This window comes from Rutilus rutilus (assembly GCF_951802725.1).
Source record: "Rutilus rutilus genome assembly, chromosome: 14".
In the NCBI taxonomy this organism is placed as follows: Eukaryota; Metazoa; Chordata; class Actinopteri; order Cypriniformes; family Leuciscidae; genus Rutilus; species Rutilus rutilus.
In genome coordinates this window covers 16832729-16856771 of record NC_140219.1, presented here as the reverse complement: position 1 = coordinate 16856771, position 24043 = coordinate 16832729, and the positions used below count along the sequence as shown (strand labels likewise).

The following is a 24043-nucleotide window of genomic DNA, read 5'->3' as shown; positions in this document are numbered from 1 at the left end:
TGTTAAAGTTCCATGTAATTTGTCAGGTGAGTAAATTCTCTCCTTGTAAATTGCTTCTAGTCTGTGATTTGGTTCTGTTCCAATGTGAGAAAAAGGGTAATGACCTGCTCACTTTGATTCATTTGGGTCTGTTCCAAGAGACATAAAAAGAGAAAGTAATAGTTAAAACAATCTCTTGTTAAACTGCAATTATGACCTAAGGAATTATCACACTCCATCAGATAAACTTGATAGATTTAATCAGATAAAAATGTTGTAAAGTGAACGAGTGAGATGAGAGTCTATAGGATGAGTCATGTTGCTAGCACTTGCCAACTTTTTTGGCAAGAGAAACAGTGTAAATCCTTGAAATAGACATTGTCAGGGGAAAGTGAGACATATATCTGTGATTAACAGATTTATTAATAAACTTCCTGTCATTTCTGTCAATTCTTTGTCAACACTAACTTCTTTAAAGTCACAATTCACTGTAGGAAGGCCGTTTTACCTCTCTATACAACTTCCTGTCTGCCTGGAAACATGACAATCCCTTTCTTAGATGTCATTTCTCACTCTTTCTAGCGGCTATATGTGATGATGACTATTGGTTATTCTCCATCCGGGTCTTCCTGATATTCCTTCAGACCCCTGGAAGGCTTGTCAGTCACCTCTTGAGAGCTACACAACATCGTACAACAAAAAGAAGTCTTTGAAAAAGCCAAGTGGTACCTTCACCTTATGACTGCTTTTATTTTCATTTTAAACATGGAATGTGTCGACTGTGTGGAGACTGATAGCGAAGTGGAGTCTGCATGCCAGATATAATACCACATTCGATTTGCTAGAATGTACTGACATATTTTTGGACCGGTGCAGCACTGTCCGTCAGCTAGGTGGCTCTTGGCCAAACATTGAACGTTTTCTGAAAACAAGCCTCCCTTTGTTCTTGGTCATTTATTATTGGGGTTTTAATTCAACCGGTATTAATCAGTAATTTAGTTTATGTGCACGCATTATTAATACGTTCTACTCAACTACAATAAAAAACACCGATTAAGAAGTCCATTGTCCTGACAAAGCTGATGAAAGAGGTATCGTATTACGTATAATTCACATGAACAATGCCTGAGGTCTTTGGACCTCTGCTAAACGCCAGAGTGCCCTGTGGAAATTTGTGAATGTCTATGTTTTCATTCTCACTTAATCCAAACACCATTCACCCAAGACCCTTGGAGAGTATCTGCATGGGAGAGAAATGTGTCTGAGCTTTGCTTTTGGTTCACATCTTAATGTTTGAGTTGTCTTTTGAGGAAGTAATAGTGTTTGACTTCGCTCAGAGAGAATGAGAGTGTATTTGGCCTCAGTTTGGGACTGTACCTGACGGCTACATTCCACCCAGGGCAACCTCAACGTATGTCTTGATAAGCTTAAAAATACAGACATCCCTTGTGTCTGTTGGCTGGCACACTTGTGTTTTACTTTGCTTGTTACTTTAGTACTCTGGTTTAAGCCTAATAGGGCACCATTCATTCATCTAGGAACATGTATAGCATACAGTATTAAGCTTTAAATTATTTACACGTACACAAAATTTTGTTTTTCTTCTTTATTTGTTGCATTATTTTTTCTTGCATGCATTTATTCTTTATTGCATTTGGCCTTGCATTCATCTTTGCATTTTTCTTTCCTCGCAATCATTCTTTTTTACATTTATTCCTTTTTACAAACATCCTTGTGTTCAATTAATTTGTGCATGCATTCCTTCTGTTATTTTTTATTTATTTTTTCATTACAGAGGCACAATTTCAAGCACTCTACAGACCCAGTAAAGAATACTGCATGTGATAATCATTTTCGGGGTTATATAGGCTACTTGTGCTGAAATGGCAGAGCAAGTGTGATGGCCTTGCATTCCAGTGATACTGTGGAAGCTGTGTGATTAATGCTGTCCTCGTACAGCGTGCTACTGCGCATGTTGCATGACATGTGCACACACAAGTCTCCATCTTGGCAACCCTTTACCAATGCAATAGGACAGCGGGAATATATATTCTGCTCAGGTTATTAAACTTGAAAAAGAAAAGAAAAAACTGACGTGAAACGCCGTCGTAATGAACGAAGATTCGCGCTGATTGAGGGAACGACTATCAGAATGCGATTTAGACGGCGACTTGTTTTGAAGGCTCTTTGATAGATTGCACTGTCAGCTCTACCGAATCGAATCTGTGGAACAACAACCGTTACTATTTTGAAATGGTGAGTGAAACCACTCATAATATTTTAAAGAAAGCGCGATCGGACGTTTTAAATGTGTATTATGAATGGGGAGGTGCGACGCGCGTATTTGCTGTCATTCTGTGTTGTACTATTTCCCCCATCATCATCATCATCATCCCAACCCCCTCGTCGTCATGGAGGATGCTGTTGCTATGTTTTCCCTCTTCCCCATATGCTGCCGTTACCTTCTTTATTTTCTATCACGCCTGAATGCAACTTCTTCAACTGCTCAAAGCATCCACAGGTCGTTATTGTACCTTTACGCATTTGCATGAACATAAAATATAAGCACAATATGTGAGAATGTGGTGAGATTTCCAATATAGGTATGCTCTGTCAGGCTAAAATTATGTAATATGGGCCTAATTCTAATTTTATTGTAGGCTACTACTGAAAAATGATAACCATAACGTATAATGAATGTGTGTGGGTTTTTTTAAGTGGACAATTTTCTATATCTATATTTTTTTTGTAATTGTATTTAATAGGCATATACTTGTGCATATTTTTTTTTACTTAGGCCTATATATTCAATTTGGTTTTAGTATTATATTATAAATATTGTTATAAAATACATTTATATTTATATTTTATTCAGTTTCATTAATAAATTGACCATGCCACAAACACATTCGTGTTTTTATAAATATTTATCTTTGCACTACTATATTGAACCTTCATAAATATGATTAGCAGTTGGTTTATACTTATTCTGATTTTACGTCGTAGCATATTGTGTAAAGTACAGCAGGCCTAAATTAATATATAATTTTCCACCTGTAACGGTGGCTGTTTCAGAGGAACGAGAGAGGGATCCAGATGCAGCAGACATTTATTCAAACAAACATAATAAAAGTAAACCCAGGCAAAACTGATAAACACAGACATGGTCAAGGAATGCAAACAAAACTGACAAGAAGTGCGCACACATATCATCCATTGAAGGACAACACCAGACAAAGAACATGAGAAACACTTGGGTATATATACACTCAAGGGGAGATAGGCGAACAAGACACACCTGGGAACAATCATGAACTAATCAACAAGAAAAACTACAAAGGACTACAAAACATGGAAAACACAGAACAGGAAATAACAAAAGTCCACACAAGACAGGAACCTCAGCTACCTCTAATACATAATATATAGACCTTTATAAGATCTTTGTTATAGGTCAAAGATCATGATATGAGAAATTATTTTTTTAAAGGGTTCCTATTATACTTTTGTAACTTTATTAATGTAATGTGTTGCCTGGTTGAGCTGCGCTAAAGAAGATGAGGAGTGTTGTCGCTGTTTTTTCCACCCTGGAAAAGTTTGTCCTGAGGCTGACGATTATTTAAGGGTGACTATTTTTAACACTGTTCCTGAAAATGATAACCTCATCATTTGTTTGTGCGCTGCACATTTTACGGAGAACTGCTTCCAGAGTCTACAATGCAGGCTACATGCATAAAAGCTTATCCTGAAAGACGTAGCTGTTCCCATTTTGTCAAGTGTTTTCCCGACAGTTCCTTTCCGACAGTGTTTTTCTATGTAGTTGCTAAGTTAGGATGTAAACGAAGGGTAAAGCTTTGCCTCCACTCGCCTGCTAACTAATATTACAGTATTGATGTAGTGTTTACTGTAGCTTTTGTAAGCTCTTGCTTTTGTAAGACTGTTCACCACCCCTTAGGAAAATTATTTTGTGATAAATTACTATTAGTTTTCCGACAAATATGATTAAATGGTGGATAACATCATATCTATAAGAAAAATACCAAAAAACATACCACTCTGAAATGTCCTGTGAAATCCGTGCTAGAAATCCGTTCAGCAAATTTCCCGAACACGTGCTAAGCATTTCCAATCACACCACACTGCGCCAGCTAACCAATCACAGCACATTTCGTATTTTAGAAGGAGGAGCTTCATCGAAAACAATGCATTCAACCAGACTAGAGATAAAGAGGAGCTGCAATAATACAAAATATGTGAAAAATAATTAGTTTTCTTGAACAATCAAGCATGAAAACATATTTTAGTACACCCCAAAAACAAAATCAAGACTTTGTAAAAGGGCATAATAGTGAGTGAGCTGTGAATGAAGCAGTCAGACTTACTAAGGGCACACAGCCAAAAAGGAGGGGTGTTTCAAATGAAGGGTCAAGTTTACTTAGATTTAGTCTATTGTGGAAATAAAGCAGAACCAGCAGTCTAAAGCAGTCTCTCCTTCCCTTAAATTGTCTTCTATAGTTAAACATTATAATCCACTACTTGAATTTCTATTCTTCAAATGTAGACCTACAGTGTTTGTGTGTGTCTTTCCAAGGAGGAACATTAAACTCAAATTGCCATGACCGCTGAATCAGTCAAAAGTAAGGGAATGAAAGCGAGAAAGAGATTGAGAGATCTGGAGAGATGTAAAAGAGAAAAAAGCATCTGGTGATAATAATAGTGATGGAATGAGTGAGAGATTGGAGGAGTGTGCATGAACACTGGCCTGTTTCATTTAAGATGATGATCAATGCACTGGCGTAGAATCAGGCCTCCAGAGGTGGAGGGTGGAAGAGTCTAGACAGGGGAGTTTTCTGGCAGTGTTCCTCAGAGGGGAATTCCTCATGCTGATTTTTCCAGTTGCTTCCTCTCCTCTACATTTTGGACACTCATCGATGGCTGTGTTTTACAGGAGGACTGTACATGTGTACATTGTCGAATAGATCAGTGTTTGGCATATTTCAAACTACTAGGCATGCATGTGTCTTCGCATTTTAAATTCAGTTATTTTAAATGCATCTTAAATTCATTTTCTTTTCATGTATATGCAAGGATACAAAGTATGGTTATGTATCTGTAAAGCACTGTTTACATGGGGCAAAATTATTAGTTTTGATAATAAATTCATTAATTGTCCTATATAATTTGTGGAAACAATGTGCTTTACTGTAGAAACACATTGTCAGACCACCCACTGTGACAGACACCCATAACCATTTTTAAAGCGGTCATGGATACAACAGAACCACATTTCCTGAGCCAACAGGCCATCAGTCTCTAAGACAGCTGGTGTGTCCTCTGAGAGAGGACGTTGTTATCCATTGATAGCCTGGGAATATTGGTGCTCTGCTTATAAAATGTCTTTGAACAAAGACAATAATATCAGAATATTTTTTCTAACTGTAAAATAGTGACATAATATGCAAATGCATTGTTCTTGACAATGCCTACTGACAATGATATGCAGTTTAAAAAAAGTATAATGTATGCAATATACCGTATGTACTTGTGATTTGGTTACTGCATTATTTGCTCTTAATGTACGTGTTGTTTGTCTTCCAGGCTAAGTTGAGTTGTTGTAACATGAAGACTCTAAAGGTGATTTTCTTGTTGCTTATCATCTGTGTCTGGATGGAAGGAGGATTCACCAAAGAAAAATCTGCTAAGAAAGGAAAGAAGAAAGGAAAACAGGTTTACTGTCCTTCGTAAGTGTATTTGCATTCAACATTTTGTGGCAACATGGTGCAATACATTATGTTGACTTTCTGACTATTCAACAGGGAACTATAGAAACAGCTAATTTGCTCTGATGTTGTGTGTGTACTTCACACTGTGGCAAATGAAGTAATTCACTACTCACAAGCCACCAGAGTCACAATGGTTTTATGTAACTATGCATGGTGACTTTTATTATGCCGTCCTTCACAAAAATGAAACGACTTTTTAATAAACAGATGGCTGCATTTTTAAACATGAGCATGAGTTGATATAGTTTTGTTGTTGTTAAAGACTGCACCCTAACACTCCTTGTTTCTGGTCCCTTCAGGCAGCTGTCATCAGAGGATCTGGCACGGGTTCCAGCTAATTCCACCAGCAACATCCTTAATAGACTTCTGGTCACCTATGACCCAAGAATACGACCCAACTTCAAAGGTCAGTAGGCTACCCTTGCAGTGTTATAATTTATATTTATTACACGGCTCTGTGGAATACTTGATTCTGATTGATTAATCGCGTCATCCAGCGGTATGTTATCCCTCGATAACAACTGGTGAAAACTGATAACACAGGCTCATTCGAGCAACTGAGGTCAGCGCTATAAGCTTGCTAGGAACGGTTTTTCTTTGTGAAAGTTTTGATCCCCCTGTCGGGGTTTATTCTGCAATAACAACCGGCTGGATGTATTATCCCTTACATATACACTCACCTGCCACGTTTGGTACACCTGTTCAACCGCTTGTTAACGGAAATATCTAATCAGCCAATTACATGGCAGCAACTCAATGCATTTTGGCATGTAGACATGGTCAAGACGATCTGTTGAAGTTCAGATTGAGGCATCAGAATGGGGAAGAAAGGTGATTTAAATGACTTTGAATGCCATGGCTGTTAGTGCCAGACAGGCTGGTCTCCTTTGATTTTCATGTGCAAACATCTCTAGGGTTTACAGAGAATGGCCAGAAAAAGAGACAATATCCAGTGAGCGGCAGTTCCTTGCTGATGCCAGAGGTCAGAGAAGAATGGCCAGACTGGTTCGATCTGATAGAAAGGCAACAGTAACTAAAATAGCCACTCGTTACAACCAAGGTTTGCAGAAGAGCGTCTCTGAACACACAACATGTTGAACTTGAAGCAGATGTGCTACAGCAGCAGAAGACACACCGGTGCCACTCCTGTCAGCTAAGAACTGGAAACTTAGAATACAATTCACACAATACAACCCTGCAGGCTCACCAATATTGCACAATAGAAGATTGGAACAATGTTGCCTGGTCTGATGAGTCTCGATTTCTGCTGCGACATTCAGATAGTAGGGTCAGAATTTGGCGTAAACAACATGAAAGCATGGATCCATCCTGCCTTGCATCAACGGTTCAGGCTGCTGCTGGTGGTGTAATGGTGTGTGCGATATTTTCCTGGCACACTTTGGGCCCCTTAGTACCAATTGAGCATTGTTAAAACACAACAGCTGATTATTGCTGCTGACCATGTCCATCCCTTTATGACCACAGGGTATCCGTCATCTGATGGCTACTTCCAACAGGACAACAAACCATGTCACAAAGCTCAAATAATTTCAAAATGGTTTCATGACAATGAGTTCACTATACTCAAATGGCCACCACAGTCCCCATGTCTCAATCCAATAGAGTACCCTTGGGATGCAATGCGATCTCATGCGTAATACAGCGCAGTGATTGGATTAAACAAATCTATTCTCCTGAATAGCACAGAGAAACTAATGACGTAAAAGCGTACTCTCTGGCCATGGCAGCTAATCACCATTTCGAATGAATGCAAATACCTCACTTTTTGTGGCATTATAGTTCAACTTTGCTTTTTTAACCGGAAGAATGAAATAGCTCAGAAAAAAAAGAAAAACACCTTTCCCTTAATAATAAACATAATGAGTGCTATTATTGTTTTCATTTATGTGCAACCTGTACATATCTGTTAACATCTCAAAAAATGTGCTTTAGGGTTTCATGACACTTTAACAAGATACTGTCTCATCTATAAGGCTTTGTCAAGACAACATTAAAAGTTTGCTAGTGTAAATGTATTCTTCTGTTGGTACTGTTTACTGATATTTGTCCTTTTCTCGTTCACTTGTTAGTTTTGCACTTTTTGCATGCCCTTCTGTAAATAAATAGCTTACATTTATGTACAATTATTAAATAACAAATCATGTTTTATTGTTGTATATACATTGTGGCAGATACTTAATTCTAGGTTATGCTACTGTTGGCAGCCGTTCCAGATATAATGAAGCAAGTTTTTAAAGAGTGAGTTTTAAAGAGGCTCTGTAGCCTCCTGCTCTCTGGCATTCAGTGTAAACGTGGGCCTTGATGTGGTCTGAGTGTTAAGAGCTCACTGTATGATTCAGTGTTATTAGTCTCTATGGCCAGCCAGCTGCTCTTCATATCTGAGCAAGATGAAAGCTCCTGGCAGTCATTAAAGTCAACATAATCATCTTGGGAATAGGAATAGAAGTGGAGTAGTTGGAGGATTTTCCTATAATGCCATGCTTTCCATTTAGTGTATACATATAAAGTGCAAACATATGTTTCATGGTATAAACCAAATAGTTAATGTTACCCATAATAGTCCGTGAGAAAGTGCACTGCTAAAAATGTTAGAATGACTTTTGGGGCGTCTTGTTTGATAGATGTGTTTGATGTGCTGAGATGCCAACTTTGTTTGTTTTTTTGTTTTGTTTTTAGGCATTCCTGTTGAGGATCGTGTGAACATTTTCATCAACAGCTTTGGGTCCATCCAAGAGACCACTATGGTATCACTTTCATACACATCCACACGTCCAATACTCAATATAGTATCACATGATCCTTCAGAAATCAGTCTAATATGCTGCTTTGCTGCTCAAGAAACATTTATTATTATTATTATCAATGTTGAAAACAGTTATGTTGCTTAATATCTTTGTTAACTGTGACACATTTAACAATGTAGCAGGATTCTTTGATAAGATTCTTAAAATAACAGCATTTCTAAAATAGAAATGATAGTCTATACTATCACTTTTGATCAATTTAATTTATTCTTGCTAAAATTCATTTCTTTCTTTTTTAAATCTTGAATAGTGTATATATTTATTTACATATTTTCCTCAACATTTGCCGTTTTAAAACAGAAATATTTGCACTGTAATGTAATGACAAAATCACGGTCAGGGCAAGTTCTTTCCTATCAGTCAATTTATTTGTAAAGTTACTTTACAACAGAAATGTGCCTGGAATATTGATATGTTCATCAAAAGAAGTTAAAAAGTGGCATTTGTCATATAACTTATTCATAATTTTTGATTAGAAAATGGATGTGTCAGAAATCGCATTCCCTCTTGAATAGGTGCTAAAAAAGTATGTTCTATAATGTAATCTGGACATACTACATTCGCCATGTTGCCCTTATCACATGATCTACCGCCGTCAGAAGCGCTGTGTCCTTGAAATGGACCTTGGTCGCTTCACTGCCATTCATAAATACTCTCCTGTGGCCTCATGGCATAGTAAAGTGTCCATCGGATGCACACTTCAGAATCTCGCCGGAAAAAGTAGGTCATACGGTTACTTTATACCTATACTCTGTAAATTCAGACATACTTCTTTTGTCACGATACTGTTTTTTTCACCTACTATATAGTATGCGATGTCAGATGCAGACAACCTTTTGAAGTGTTCTAAACAAAACTTTTGACTTCAAACTTGCTGTTTTCGTTTTTTTAAATGACATTTTTAAATGTCATTGATGTTGAAATCAATAATTTAGAACAAAAGAACACAGATAAGTCTCAAACATTTTGTAAAAAAAAAAAATATATATATATATATATATATAAAAAAAGCATAGTTTCCAAAATGTCAGATTGTCAGGGGAAACTCCTACAAGATGATTGGATTCATGACTGTGTGCTTTATTTTAGGCCCACCGTGTTTACTTAACACTCCACCAGGGGAAAGAAATCAGCTCCAGACCCCACAATCTTACGCCTGGCTCCTTATGAGCAGTGACACCCATAAACAACCCATCATGCCAGAGTGTCTCAGATCACCTCTACTGAAAATATTTCCCCTGGAAAGACATCAGAGGACTGTGTTTTCTGCCCAGCACTGCATGGTGTCATAGGTTGAATATAATTTGCAGTCAGTTCTACAGGAGCGCTGCGTGACAGCAGGCATTGAAAATGAAGTCCCACTTTGTTGTTGCATCATTCTGCTGTGGTTAACCTTAATATGCACAGGTGGCATAAGACAGAAATACAAAAAGGCTATTCATAACCTCTCCAGAGACCCGACTAGTAAGAAGCAGGCCACTTTGCCTACCACAGCTTATGTAGCACTTTATTAACATTTGGACAAGTCCAACAAAACAACACTTGTTAATATGACACAATGCCATCCATGGTGTGTGTAATACATCCTGAACGAAAAACAGGACATACCAAGATGTGAATCATACACGCAAAAACACTTAAGGACTAAATTCACTTGACTCAGTGGTGCAGCTGGAGTGTGGCCATTTTATTTGGCATGTCATCTGTCTTCACAGTATCAGCGCTAGCAAAACAAGCTCCACTAAAAAATGCCACTTCAAAGCCTTTTTGCTCACGCAAGCCGGCAGGGAATCTGGGGCCAATCTGACTTAACGAACCCTGTGTTTTCCCCAGTGTAGGTGCTCACATACAGCGTGAGCCCTCATTGCAGCACCCGTTGCATGCCTCTGATGTTTGCGATAGTTGGAAATGTAAATAGGAGCAGCTCTGAGCTCCACAGCTGCGCGACTTCAATACCAGCCATTATTGGAGCCTAGATACTTCAGAGACAAGTGTTTTTTAAAACATCACTCAGAGGTCGTGAGAAATGCTGGTTGCCATGGCGTTTCCTAAGACACCTGGGCTTCTCTGTCACTCTAAGAACTAATGTGCTGTTTTTGTGTCCAAGTCAAGGCTTCTCATAGTTCCTGTCACGTAACACAAAGACAGGCGTCAGCCCTCCTAACTAGCACCCGCCAACCCACCCACCCACCCACCCAGAATCAAGTTTTCGGTGTCACAAAATAGTTGATTTTTCAGGTTTAATGCAGTTCAACAGATTTATGAAATCTTTCGGTCTGTATTTTATAGGACTATCGTGTCAACATCTTCTTGAGACAGCGCTGGAATGACCCCAGACTCCGGCTTCCTCAGGACTACAAGTCGGACTCGCTCACCGTTGACCCGACGATGTTCAAATGCCTTTGGAAACCCGATCTTTTCTTTGCCAACGAAAAGAGTGCTAACTTTCACGACGTTACTCAGGAGAACATCCTGCTCTTTATCTTCAGAAACGGAGACGTACTCATCAGCATGAGGTGAAGTTTAATGCTCTCTTCCTGCTAAGCACCCAACCTCTGTCTTTGTGGATGGTGACAAATGAGGTCTAAATGCCGGTAACACCTACTCACGTTATTTACCACAGCAATCTAAACAAAGCACACACAAGAGTTTATCAGATGTCACAGCCTTTTAAAGTGGAACAAATTACCATGCAGTTTAATCGGAAGGTGTTAAATTGAATGCGTCAGCCAGGTTCATAACTTAACGGAAGCTTTTTTTCTGAGAAATAATATATAAAATTATGAGATAAAGTTTAAAATAATGATGTCGCAAAAGTTTGAGGTTGGTAAGATTTTGTAATGTTTTTGAAAGAAGTCTCTTATGCTCATCAAGGCTTTATTTGATTAAAAAATACAGTAAAAATAGTAATATTTTCGTGAAATATTTTTACACTTTCTATTTTGAATATATTTTAATACATTTTGTAATTTATTCCTATGATTACTCCAGTCTTTAGTGTCACATGATCCTTCAGAAATCAGTCTAATATGCTGATTTGGTGCTCAATAATTATTTTTTTTTATTATCACAGTTGAAAACAGTTATGTTGCTTAATATTTATGTGTAAACCACAATACCCTTTCTTCGCTGATTCTTTGATTAATATAAAGTTTAAAAGAAAAGCATTTATTTGAAATTGTATGTAACAATATGGAAGTCTTTACTATCACTTTTGATTCGTTGATACAATGAAAGCAAGTAAAATAAGTGTCTTAAAAAGTATATAAAATCAAAGTAACATACAAAACACCCCAGTGAAAAAAGAAAAGAAAAACTTCTAAAATGTATTTAAAATACATTTATTTCATTCTAAGTATACTACAAATCCATTTACTGACATATTGCTTGAGACTACCTTGAATAAATATTATGATTAAACTTTATTTGGAGTACTTCTCTATTGCACAATGCACTTTTCTTAATATCTAAAATGTGTTTTAATATCACTATTAGTAAGGATAGTATGATCACTATATAATATCAGTCTTTAAATGCAATATATTTAAAGTGTACTCAGAATATACTTACAGTTGTTTCACTTTAGCACAAAAATCAAATATACTTAAATATATCTTTAGTCGGACCTCAACACTACTTCCAGATAACTAAAGTACATTAAGTACAAAATTTGTAGTATACTTAGCATAAAATAAATGTATTTCAAATGCATTTTGGTATATTTATTTTTCACTAGGGCATGTTTGAATGACAGGTATAGTGACCGAACCCTCCTCTGAGCTCTTTTTCATGCGTTTAATAAACCTCAGGGGACTTAAAGTGATCTGAGAATTGGAGATTCGATACATCTGTTGACCCTAGAGTTTCACCTCACCACTGACACCTAAATTACAGCTCCTGCTATTTGATCCCATGTGAAAGTTCAGTCCTTTAGTAGTGGTGGACACCTCTTGTCATTATCTTTCCATGGCTTTATCTACTGGTCCTGCTGAGTGAATGAAGCTCTCAGTGTCTTCTAGCAGTCAGTGACTACACCTGCTGTAGATCTGTCAACAGAGTGCTGTGTTTTACAAACCCTGTGCTGTGGAAATATGATTTTTTAAACGTAAGGTTTATCAGCACGGATTGAAACAAACAGTTATTTATAAAGGTAAACAATTCCACAGGCTGTAATGCTTCCAACAAATGTGAGTTGTTTCTGTGGTCACCTTGCCAGCCGTGCATTGGACATGGTCCAGTTTAGGGTAAAGATAAAATCTAAACACTGGCACAGAGCCATTTCAGTCTGGATGGGAAGTTTTTATAAGAGCATCACGTTTTGTTCTGTTATGTCTGAGGCAAATGTATGTCCATAGTGTTTTTCCATGCCACCCATATCACATGAGCTGGGTGGTCTTCCGTGAGCCCTTTCTCACTTTTGGCATTGGCCCAGGATGCCTTGCTCTTTCTCTGGGTATGTGTGTGGCAAGGGATTACTGTCTTAATGAGAGTCTTTCAAAAAGAAACAAGAGTGTTTATTTCATATTATACCTCCCTGAAACAAATTCTGCCTTTACTCGTCCATCGACCTTCCACTTCTTCCCTACATATACGTTACTTTTTTATGTCTTATCTCTTTTTCTCAATGAAAGTGACACACCTTATAGCCCTCCTTATCACTTTTCCCCCATAACCTCTCCATTCCAAACGTCCAGTATACTGGAGAAAAATTATTTGATATTTTTATTTTGGAACATTCTGACTGGTCATTTGTGCAAATATTTATTTATGTATTTATTTTTAGGTCATCTTGAAAATAATTTCAGAAATGTCAATGTCAGAATGACACTATAACATTATACATATGAAAAGGAAATGTAACACCAATTAAACTATATACAGTGAGGAAAATAAGTATTTGAACACCCTACTATTTTGCAAGTTCTCCCACTTGGAAATCATGGAGGGGTCTGAAATTGTCATCGTAGGTGCATGTCCACTGTGAGAGACATAATCTAAAAAAAAAAAATCCAGAAATCACAATGTATGATTTTTTAACTATTTATTTGTATAATACAGCTGCAAATAAGTATTTGAACACCTGTCTATCAGCTAGAATTCTGACCCTCAAAGACCTGTTAGTCTGCCTTTAAAATGTCCACCTCCACTCCATTTATTATCCTAAATTAGATGCACCTGTTTGAGGTCGTTAGCTGCATAAAGACACCTGTCCACCCCATACAATCAGTAAGAATCCAACTACTAACATGGCCAAGACCAAAGAGCTGTCCAAAGACACTAGAGACAAAATTGTACACCTCCACAAGGCTGGAAAGGGCTACGGGGAAATTGCCAAGCAGCTTGGTGAAAAAGGTCCACTGTTGGAGCAATCATTAGAAAATGGAAGAAGCTAAACATGACTGTCAATCTCCCTCGGACTGGGGCTCCATGCAAGATCTCACCTCGTGGGGTCTCAATGATCCTAAGAAAGGTGAGAAATCAGCCCAGAACTACACGGGAGGAGCTGGTCAATGACCTGAAAAGAGCTGGGACCACCGTTTCCAAGGTTACTGTTGGTAATACACTAAGACGTCATGGTTTGAAATCATGCATGGCACGAAAGGTTCCCCTGCTTAAACCAGCACATGTCAAGGCCCGTCTTAAGTTTGCCAATGACCATTTGGATGATCCAGAGGAGTCATGGGAGAAAGTCATGTGGTCAGATGAGACCAAAATAGAACTTTTTGGTCATAATTCCACTAAACGTTTTTTGGAGGAAGAAGAATGATGAGTACCATCCCAAGAACACCATCCCTACTGTGAAGCATGGGGGTGGTAGCATCATGCTTTGGGGGTGTTTTACTGCACATGGGACAGGGCGACTGCACTGTATTAAGGAGAGGATGACCGGGGCCATGTATTGCGAGATTTTGGGGAACAACCTCCTTCCCTCAGTTAGAGCATTGAAGATGGGTCGAGGCTGGGTCTTCCAACATGACAATGACCCGAAGCACACAGCCAGGATAACCAAGGAGTGGCTCTGTAAGAAGCATATCAAGGTTCTGGCGTGGTCTAGCCAGTCTCCAGACCTAAACCCAATAGAGAATCTTTGGAGGGAGCTCAAACTCCGTGTTTCTCAGCGACAGCCCAGAAACCTGACTGATCTAGAGAAGATCTGTGTGGAGGAGTGGGCCAAAATCCCTCCTGCAGTGTGTGCAAACCTGGTGAAAAACTACAGGAAACGTTTGACCTCTGTAATTGCAAACAAAGGCTACTGTACCAAATATTAACATTGATTTTCTCAGGTGTTCAAATACTTATTTGCAGCTGTATCATACAAATAAATAGTTAAAAAATCATACATTGTGATTTCTGGATTTTTTTTTTTAGATTATGTCTCTCACAGTGGACATGCACCTACGATGACAATTTCAGACCCCTCCATGATTTCTAAGTGGGAGAACTTGCAAAATAGCAGGGTGTTCAAATACTTATTTTCCTCTCTGTATATATACGTATATATAAACACCAAATTGTATGAAACAAGTACATATAAAATAATTATCAAACATATGCCATTTCATATACTGTACTATATATATTTCTTTATGTTAGAATAATGTCATATTTTATATGCTTTAGTCAAACTGTTCAGTTTTGGACATTGGATACAGAATAAGTCCCTTTCCCTGAAACTGCTTTTTGCTACTTAATACATAGACATTTCTATTTTTCGAAACTAAATATTGTTTGGAGCAGGATAATATAATGGATGCAGTGTTTATTTTCAAGGGGTATCTTTATTTTGTATCTTTGTTTGTCCCCCTGTGTTTTCCCATCTGACCCCATCTTACATCTTAACCCTTGTATCTCTCTATCTCTCTTCCTCTCAGATAATTTGTATAACACACCGTAAAGATACATCTTAAAGAAAAACAGATCTTACAGGGAAGCAACGATTCTCTCTAACCTCTCCCAGGCCTTTACAAAAATAACTTGGCACAGTGCTTCAGTTGCTTGCTGTGCACTCATTTGTTGTGTGGCCTTGCTGGTGTAAAAAGTAGCTCTTTGCTACATCTGAGACTGTGCTTGTCGGATTATGAGAGAAAACCAAAAAGCTTTCATGTGTTAATGGTGTTTTAAATAAACATGCCTTGGTGTGCATGCTGTGCACAAAAAGGGAACAGCATGAAGAATTTATTCTACTGTTGGGAAAGACATTTTATGTCTGTGGCATCTATTAAATCGGTTACATTTTGATTGACTTTCAAGTAATGCAATCTGGTGATAGTAGTCTTTGCAAGGTGGCTGAATATATTCATATAAGTGAACGTTTCAGCATGAAACTTTAAATGCAGTTAGTGGAATCTGTTATTTTTCTATTTCACTCATTATTATTTTATACAGTATGACTTCTTATTATGGTTTTGAAATTAAACTTTTAACAAGCTCAAACGTGTATGATGTTTAGGTGTCCATATACAGTTGATCAAAAAAGAAAATGCCTCATTCCAAATTACTACCCTGATTCAAACTGACCAAGCTGCTGCATGATTCATTGTCTCAAATGTATTTTCTCTCTCTTTTTAGGTTGTCTGTTACCCTCTCTTGTCCACTGGACTTGACTCTCTTCCCCATGGACACCCAGCGATGCAAAATGCAGCTTGAGAGCTGTATGTGAATATGAATAACATAATTTAGTAGTATTTAGAAGAAAATAATACAGTAAAAAAAAAAATATATATATATATAAGTATGTATGTATATTGGATTTAATTTCGTACAAAAAAAAACATGAACATAATTTACTTAGGTGTTGTTAAACAGTACAAGGAACAACTGTCTTGCTCATATATCATTACAAATTTATTTCATATTTTTAAAGTGTGAAAGTGTGTTTAAATATTGTAAAAAAATTCCTTATCTAGTATCTCATGGACTCAAAAGTCCTAGACCATACATTTAAATCTCTGACGTATAAAGCTAGCATAACAGGTATTATTGTTATTTGTAGTGTTATTTTTCATTTTAATGTGTGTGTGTGTGTGTGTGTGTGTGTGTGTGTGTGTGTGTGTGTGTGTGTGTGTGTGTGTGTGTGTGTGTGTGTGTGTGTGTGTGTGTGTGTGTGTGTGTGTGTGCAGTCGGCTACACCACAGATGACCTGCAGTTCATGTGGCAGTCTGGTGACCCTGTACAGATGGAAGAGATTGCTCTGCCTCAGTTCGATATTAAACAAGAAGACATTGAATATGGCAACTGCACCAAGTTCTACGCAGGGACAGGTAAAAGTGTTCACTTTTTATGAATGGCACTAAATGTGTGCATAAGTTCTCTCACTGGTCTAGTTGACGAGGTAACCATTAGATGTGATTCCACGATAAATGTACCCTATTGTCCATTTAAAGCAACCTTTTGAACCGTTGAATGATAGGCTACTACACGTGTGTGGAGGTGATTTTTACTCTGAGGAGGCAGGTGGGCTTCTACATGATGGGTGTGTACGCTCCCACCCTGCTCATCGTCGTCCTCTCCTGGCTCTCCTTTTGGATCAACCCTGACGCCAGCGCTGCCCGTGTGCCTCTGGGTACTTTTTCCAATCATCAGTCCTGCCACAAGCATCAGCACCTCATCTCATGTCTCTGTGGAGTCCTGTTCCCCCATAAACAACCCCATCCTTTACATTTTTCATTCCACGGTTTCACCAATATAACATCCACCAATGAATCTTTTCAATGCCGCTGATTTCACATCAGTACAGGAGGTTTAGGGTGATAGTTTTTTATCCCCTACAGCACTATAGCTTCTTTTCATCAATTGCTTACCTAAAGGCATCTCCAAGGAAATGTAATGCATGTCCAGGATATTTCCATCCGCCTCAGCTGCAGCCCACAGGCGTTATTTCGCTATTAGAACCGCAGAGTTCAGTGAGAGAAGATTATCCAAGATACGATGAAGATGCCGTGAAATGTGACAATTTCTTGTGTTTTCCAATTATAGCCTGATATTGCTGATAAATGCGTGTACTGTTTTCATGGAACACGCTTATTCCTTGTGCTAGTTCTGTTTCATGGGTGGACATTACAAAATGTCTGCAAATCCTCTGCCGTGATTTGGTTACAACTGGATTTTTCTGCGATTCCATTGGGGATGCCAGTAACACCACCATTCTGTCCACATTGTTGTCCTTGTCACAGTATAACGTGATTACATCAAGTGTGTCATCTCAAAAAACCACTGTCCATGGTCTCAAACCCATACTATTTCAGGTCAGTCATTTAATGCAGTTTGTGAGTGTTTGGTTTGTATGTGTGTGTCATTTTGATTACACACAGGCCTAGATGGAATCTACAGATTTTCTTTTGCAGATTTTGTGGGGAAAACTGCAGAATGAACTTAAATATTTAACTCTTTCCCCGCCACTGACAGAATTTTCTGGCAATCTATGTTTTCACTGTTATACGTTAGAGGGCGCTATCATGTATCTTCTAAAAGAGTACATAATCTCCAGATCCACAAACAAGCGAAGCGATAGAAGAAAACATCAAACATTCAATAGCATATAAATCAAAACTGCTTAACGTTGAATGAAATTCAACCCAGGAATAGGTAATGACTGTGAAGCTTTGGGGGTGTTGATCGACTTGATCTGATCCGTCTGTTTTGATCATCGTTCTGAGTCTTTATAAAAAAAAATTTAGTTTAAAATGTTGCTTTTTTAATGAAACTTATCAACATTCAAGTGTTAATTAAAAAAGAATGCATGAATCTAGAATATCTGTTTTGTTTTGTTTAAAAGCAAAAGGCTCTGTTATTTCTTTTGGTAATTTTCTTACAACAAAATATTCTGGGGGCCACATGCTGGCAACTTAAAAAAAAACTGCCGGGGAAAGAGTTAATAGTGTTTAAATTTTAATAAAATATGAGGATAAGCTGTAAGATTGAAATATTTATAAATTATTATTAAATAAAATTCAAATGTGTAGTAAACAAACACATAAGGGACAGGGATGTGCTTCTGTGTGATTCCATGTGAGCCTGCTCATAAAATAAAATATTTTGAAGTAAATATATGCATCTTTAATAAAATAGATGAAATTCTCTAAGCAGCATTGTATTGATATAGGTATACCATTTGCAATTTTGGGGTCAGTAATATTTTCTATTTTCTGCAAAGATGCATTAAGTTGATCAAAAGGGACAATAAAGATGTTTAATGTTTCAAATAAAAGCTGTACATTTGAAATTTCTATTCATTAAAGAATATGCACCATGGTTTCCAAAATGCATCATGGTTTCCACAAAAAATATTAAGCAACTCAAATTATTTTTGATCAAATAATGCAGCCTTGGTGAGCTTAAGAGACTTCTTTCAAAAACATCAAAACATCCGACACCAGATTGTATAAACGGAGAAGGAGATGAACATCAGTTGCAAATAACTTATAATACATGGATGGCATTTTCAAACCAATGTTGTCACAGATGCATTCATACTATGTTGTACAACATGATCTAGTGTGAACAACTTGAGATCAATGTTTAAGCTCATCTCTTCTCAGCTCATGTGATCTAATGACCCCTCTCTTTGTCTGCAGGGATACTATCAGTGCTCTCGCTCTCTTCTGAGTGCACGTCTCTGGCCTCTGAACTGCCCAAAGTCTCCTATGTAAAAGCGATTGACATCTGGCTGATTGCCTGCCTGCTCTTTGGCTTTGCCTCTCTGGTCGAATATGCTGTGGTTCAGGTGATGCTTAACAGCCCTAAACGGCTGGAGGCGGAGAGAGCAAAGATTGCCAGCAAAGAGAAAGCAGAGGGAAAGACCCCTGCCAAGAACACTATCAACGGCATGGGAAGCACCCCTATACATGTCAGTACGCTACAGGTCAGAAACAACCAGCTGACTCTATTTCACGAGTTCACATCTACATATAATAGTACAATAAGTGTATGCGTATTTGGCGTGCTGTCCGGGGAGAGGGCTCCGAGCTCGGAGTTAGGCCCGAACCCAGAGTACTCCCCCCAGTTGGTAAATGTAGATGGAACTGGAAGTGAGGAGATGGGGTGGAGGAGGGATGCTGACAAACTTTCAATGAACAGAGATAGGTCTGCTGTGAATTTATACTCTGTCATTGAGTTGATTACTGATTTATCTCCAGCTGTGCATAATTTGGTTAATTATCTGAACCTGCTCCTCCCGAACTTTGTTAATAAAACATAATTTAAACAAAATTATTATACCGTATGCTGATACAATTCATAAAACTAAAAAAAAGCACCACTGGTAGTGATAATACTATGATAACACTATAGTTTTTGGACACTGCAATATCACTTCTTTGAACATCGACCATAATCTTAAAGTACCATTGTTTTACCATCTAATACCATAATTGTATCCTGGTGGTGTCGCATTTCATTTGAGTTTATAGCATTTTTTATACATTTAAAAATACTTAACAAAGCATGTATATAATTATGCATGTGATTATATATTTTATATAATATACTACTTCAAAAGTTTAAACGAGTTAATACTTATATTCAGCACTTCTATGTGACAAATGTCAAAGTATAACAGGACTATTTCAAATAAATGCTGTTCTTTTGAACTTTCTGTTCATAAAATACTCCAGCATTAGAGTTTCCACAAAAAATATTATGCAGCAATACCGTTTTCAACTTAATATTAATAATATTGGGAAATGATTATTGAACACCAAATCAGCATTTTAGAATGATTTCTGAAGGATCATGTGACACTGAATACTGAGAAATCTGTTTTGCCATCTCAGAAATATTAATACATTTAAAAAAATATCCAAACAGAAAACAGTGTATTTGAAATTGTAATTATATTACTTTTTACTTTTTTTTTTTTTTTTTTTTTTTTATCAAATAAATGCAGTCTTGGTGAACATAAGATACACAAAAAAATATATAACTTAAAATATACTGACCCAGACCTTTTGAACAGTAGTGTAAATATTTTAACATTAATATAGAATTAAATATATTAATTATAATAATTGATTGTAAATATAATATTCTGTTAATTAATTATTATTTATTTTGTTTACTATATTTTCGACTCTGAAATACAAATGTGACACATCTGTATTCATTCTAAGTATGTTTTTTGCCTGTACAAAGAGATCATTGTTTAAATTCTGTTTTTATTGTGTTCAGTTGCATTGCTGTCCCTGTAGTTATATAATCTAAAATCATGCACTGCTAATGCCAGGTCTGCATGCAAAAGTGTAGGTGGTATAATCACAGTACTTCATGTTCTTCAGAAAACAGACAGCTTTATAGCAACAATTGGAAGAAGAGCTTGAAGGCAAGGGTTGCCTGACAGACAGGAGAAATAGGCTGAATAATGTGGTCTGCTGAAGTCTATTATAAGCTTTAAATTGGCCCCAGAGGGAGGCTTAAGGATGCAGTGTGTTTGCAACCACTGTCACACATTTACTCCCAGACTGGAACTTGACAGCAGAAGAACATCTGACCCGAAATTAACCCACCTGCTCTTTGCACAACCCCTGAAAATTACTGACCTCCAAGAAAACCTCATTCATTGCTCTGAATTAGAGCTGTTTGGAATTGTCCCAAGGCTTGTTTTCTGCCAGCCATGTAATTGCTGTTCAGACATGCTGAAAGCTTTTGAGCAGACAATATTTATTAGAAGGATATGAAAGCCCCAATACTGTATTTGAGAGACAGTTTCCTAAATCTTTGCACTAGAAAATATATCAAGCTGTTTGAGGATTTAAGTGTTGTGTGCCCAGTGGGAAGTAGTACGGTCCAGCACTGCATGGCTTCTGCCCCTTTCCACACATTCAGAACTAATACAACAGACAAGTTGGCATTAGACCATCAGACATCACTCCAGACATCCCTCTGCTCTGTTAGTCAGAGAGAGAGAAAGAATCAGACAGTGCAATGTCACATCAGTTCTTAATGCTTGTCTTGTCCTGTTCTATTTTGATGCGAGGTAGGTGTTTCTACTCACCACTTCTTTTCTTCTCCTGTTGTTCCTGCGTGGGAGGGCCATGCTACACTGCCTCTGCCCTGTTAGGGCTTTTGGAAGAGCCCAAAATAATTGCCTGTCCTCAAACTCTCCCTCTCCCAGCACCTCAGAGTGTCAAGAGAAAGGAAAATGCTACAAGAAAGAGATAGATAGTGTATGTGCCTCTACATGAGGGACACAATAAGCGGGAAACATTTAATCAGATTTGGTTTGAGTTGTCCATGTCTGATGCCTGAATGAGTATCATAATGCATAAATGATCCGCCTGCCAGCTATCGTTTGTTCATTTCCTAATTATATAAATGAAAATACCTAAGTGTGAAATTAAAGGGATAGTTCAGTCTAAAATGTCCTGTTATCAATAACACTCATGTCGTTCCGAACCAGTATGATTCTTTCTTTCTTTCTTTCTTTCTTTCTTTCTTTCTTTCTTTCTTTCTTTCTTTCTTTCTTTCTTTCTTTCTTTCTTTTTTTCTTTCTTTCTTTCTTTCTTTCTTTCTTCACACTTTGGAAAACACTAATGTAAATCAGTTACTCTTTCAATGTTTAAAGTGCCTCTATCATGCAGTGTAAAATATAGCTGTTTGCGAATGTAAAAGGTCTGCAAAGTTTTAGAGATCTAAGTGCATGACAAATAAAGTCATTGCCCGCTTAAAGAAAGAATCGATTCTGAACTGTTGAAACGAGTCGTTTCAGTTCACGACTCACTTCCTGTTACATACCTATGTAACAATGTAACAAATTTGCCAGCCTGTGGTTTTCATTGGCTGCGCGTGAACAATGACTACTTTGACCCGCCCTCAAACACTGTAGTTGTAGCTGAGGCCTGGAAGAGTTTGGTTCGTGTTGTCGTCATGTCAAGAAGACTTTCACGGATCAAGAAATCCACTTTACATGCTATTCAAAAGGATCCGGACTCACGCTAGAATTGATACGGAAAAACCGATGCCATCATTACTGTTCGTATCACTCTGTGTATACAAGCACTGAGGAAGCCTCCAGAGCTGAAATTCAGTTATGGTTATGGCCGTTTCATTTCCGACACGCGCTGTAAGTGGACCAATCACAACAGACTGGGCCGTCTGACCAACCAGAGCAGAGTATGCTTGTGGAAAGGAGGGGTTTAGAGAGACTGAATCTTCGAACAAACTGTGTGGGTGGGAAGTCGTGTTGATGACCAACAGCCTTGTTGGTTACCATCTGCTTTCATTGTATAGCAGAGAGCAGCTTGGACATTCTTCTAGATAACTCCTTTTGTTTTTCATTGACGAAAGTAAGTCATACAGGTTTGGAACAACATGAGGGTGATGAAATGAATGGAAATGGGGACAGAATTTCATTTTAGGGTGAACTATCCTTATACTGTTTCAGGAAAAATCATTCGAGATGTTGCTGGGATCTGACATGTCTCTTTATTCATCTTTTTCTCACTCTCTCCCTCTTTATCTCTCTCAGGTGACAGAGACAAGGTGCAAAAAGGTATGCACCTCCAAGTCCGATTTGCGCTCCAATGACTTCAGCATCGTAGGCTCACTGCCACGGGACTTTGAACTCTCAAACTTTGACTGCTACGGCAAACCCATCGAAGTCGGCGCTGCTTTGGGTAAATCGCAAGCCAAAAACAACAAGAAGCCGGCACCTCCTAAACCTGTCATCCCCTCGGCAGCTAAGCGTGTAGATCTATATGCCCGTGCAATCTTCCCTTTCACCTTCCTATTCTTTAATGTTATTTACTGGTCTGTGTATTTGTGATTGTGTAAAGTTCAACCTGCTTTTGTTCAGCTAACCTTTTTTCTCTCCTTCGTAACGTCTCGGTCCATATAATTTTTTACCCCAGATATCAAACGGAGCAGTTATGCCAATGGTGTGCAGAGCGAAACTATGGGAAGAAACAGTATTGCTAAACAAAAGCAACATTTTCTTATAAAAAAGAGCGAAGGCATTGCTTGAAACGTTTGATTTTCAGACTATATTTATGCACAAAAAAGAGAGAAATTATTATCTTGCATGTGAAAATGGAATATATGGATATTAATATATTATATTTAAAACATTTAATATTATTTTTAACCTACAGATCATCAGCTGTTAAGATGATGCTGAGACATTTGTACTGAAAAACACTGCCATAAGAACTGTCTTTTGATGATGTTTCTATTACAAGCATTCCAGAAATTACAAGCAAATGTATATATATATATATATATAATAAAAAAACCATCTCCTGTGCTTGTGAATCATCCATCAATAAATGGCCCAATGGCTCAGCTGACCTCCTGACCTATGACTCTCTTTCCTGCTAAATCCTCTCTCAAGCTCATCGTATCTTGAAAAGGCAACTTATAGAATAAAAACACATGTTATATATATATATATATATATATAACAAAACATATATTATATATATATATATATATATATAATGATTTTCAAGAATGTACCTAAATGAA

At 37.6% G+C, this 24043-nt stretch overlaps 1 protein-coding gene across 2 annotated transcripts; it reads left to right on the top strand.

Moving 5' to 3' along the window:
- Positions 1-1947: 1947 nt before the first annotated feature.
- Positions 1948-23574, top strand: glrbb (glycine receptor, beta b). Of its 2 annotated transcripts, XM_084431248.1 has the most exons (10): positions 1948-2235; positions 5578-5720; positions 6062-6168; positions 8460-8527; positions 10877-11103; positions 16157-16239; positions 16708-16848; positions 16998-17150; positions 19162-19448; positions 23049-23574. In XM_084431248.1, exons 1-10 carry the CDS (start codon positions 2233-2235, stop codon positions 23343-23345), a joined length of 1509 nt encoding a protein of 502 aa, XP_084287374.1. In that variant the 5' UTR covers positions 1948-2232; the 3' UTR covers positions 23346-23574. The 2 variants fall into 2 exon arrangements, with proteins under 2 accessions (XP_084287374.1, XP_084287375.1); XM_084431249.1 differs by lacking the exon at positions 16998-17150 and having other exon boundaries at positions 23049-23487.
- The last annotated feature ends 469 nt before the right edge of the window (positions 23575-24043 follow it).

Coding starts and splice junctions, on each gene's coding strand:
- glrbb (XM_084431248.1), top strand. Junction 8,528..10,876: donor CCATCCAAGAGACCACTATG/GTATCACTTTCA, acceptor TGTATTTTATAG/GACTATCGTGTCAACATCTT. Junction 17,151..19,161: donor CGCTGCCCGTGTGCCTCTGG/GTACTTTTTCCA, acceptor CTTTGTCTGCAG/GGATACTATCAGTGCTCTCG.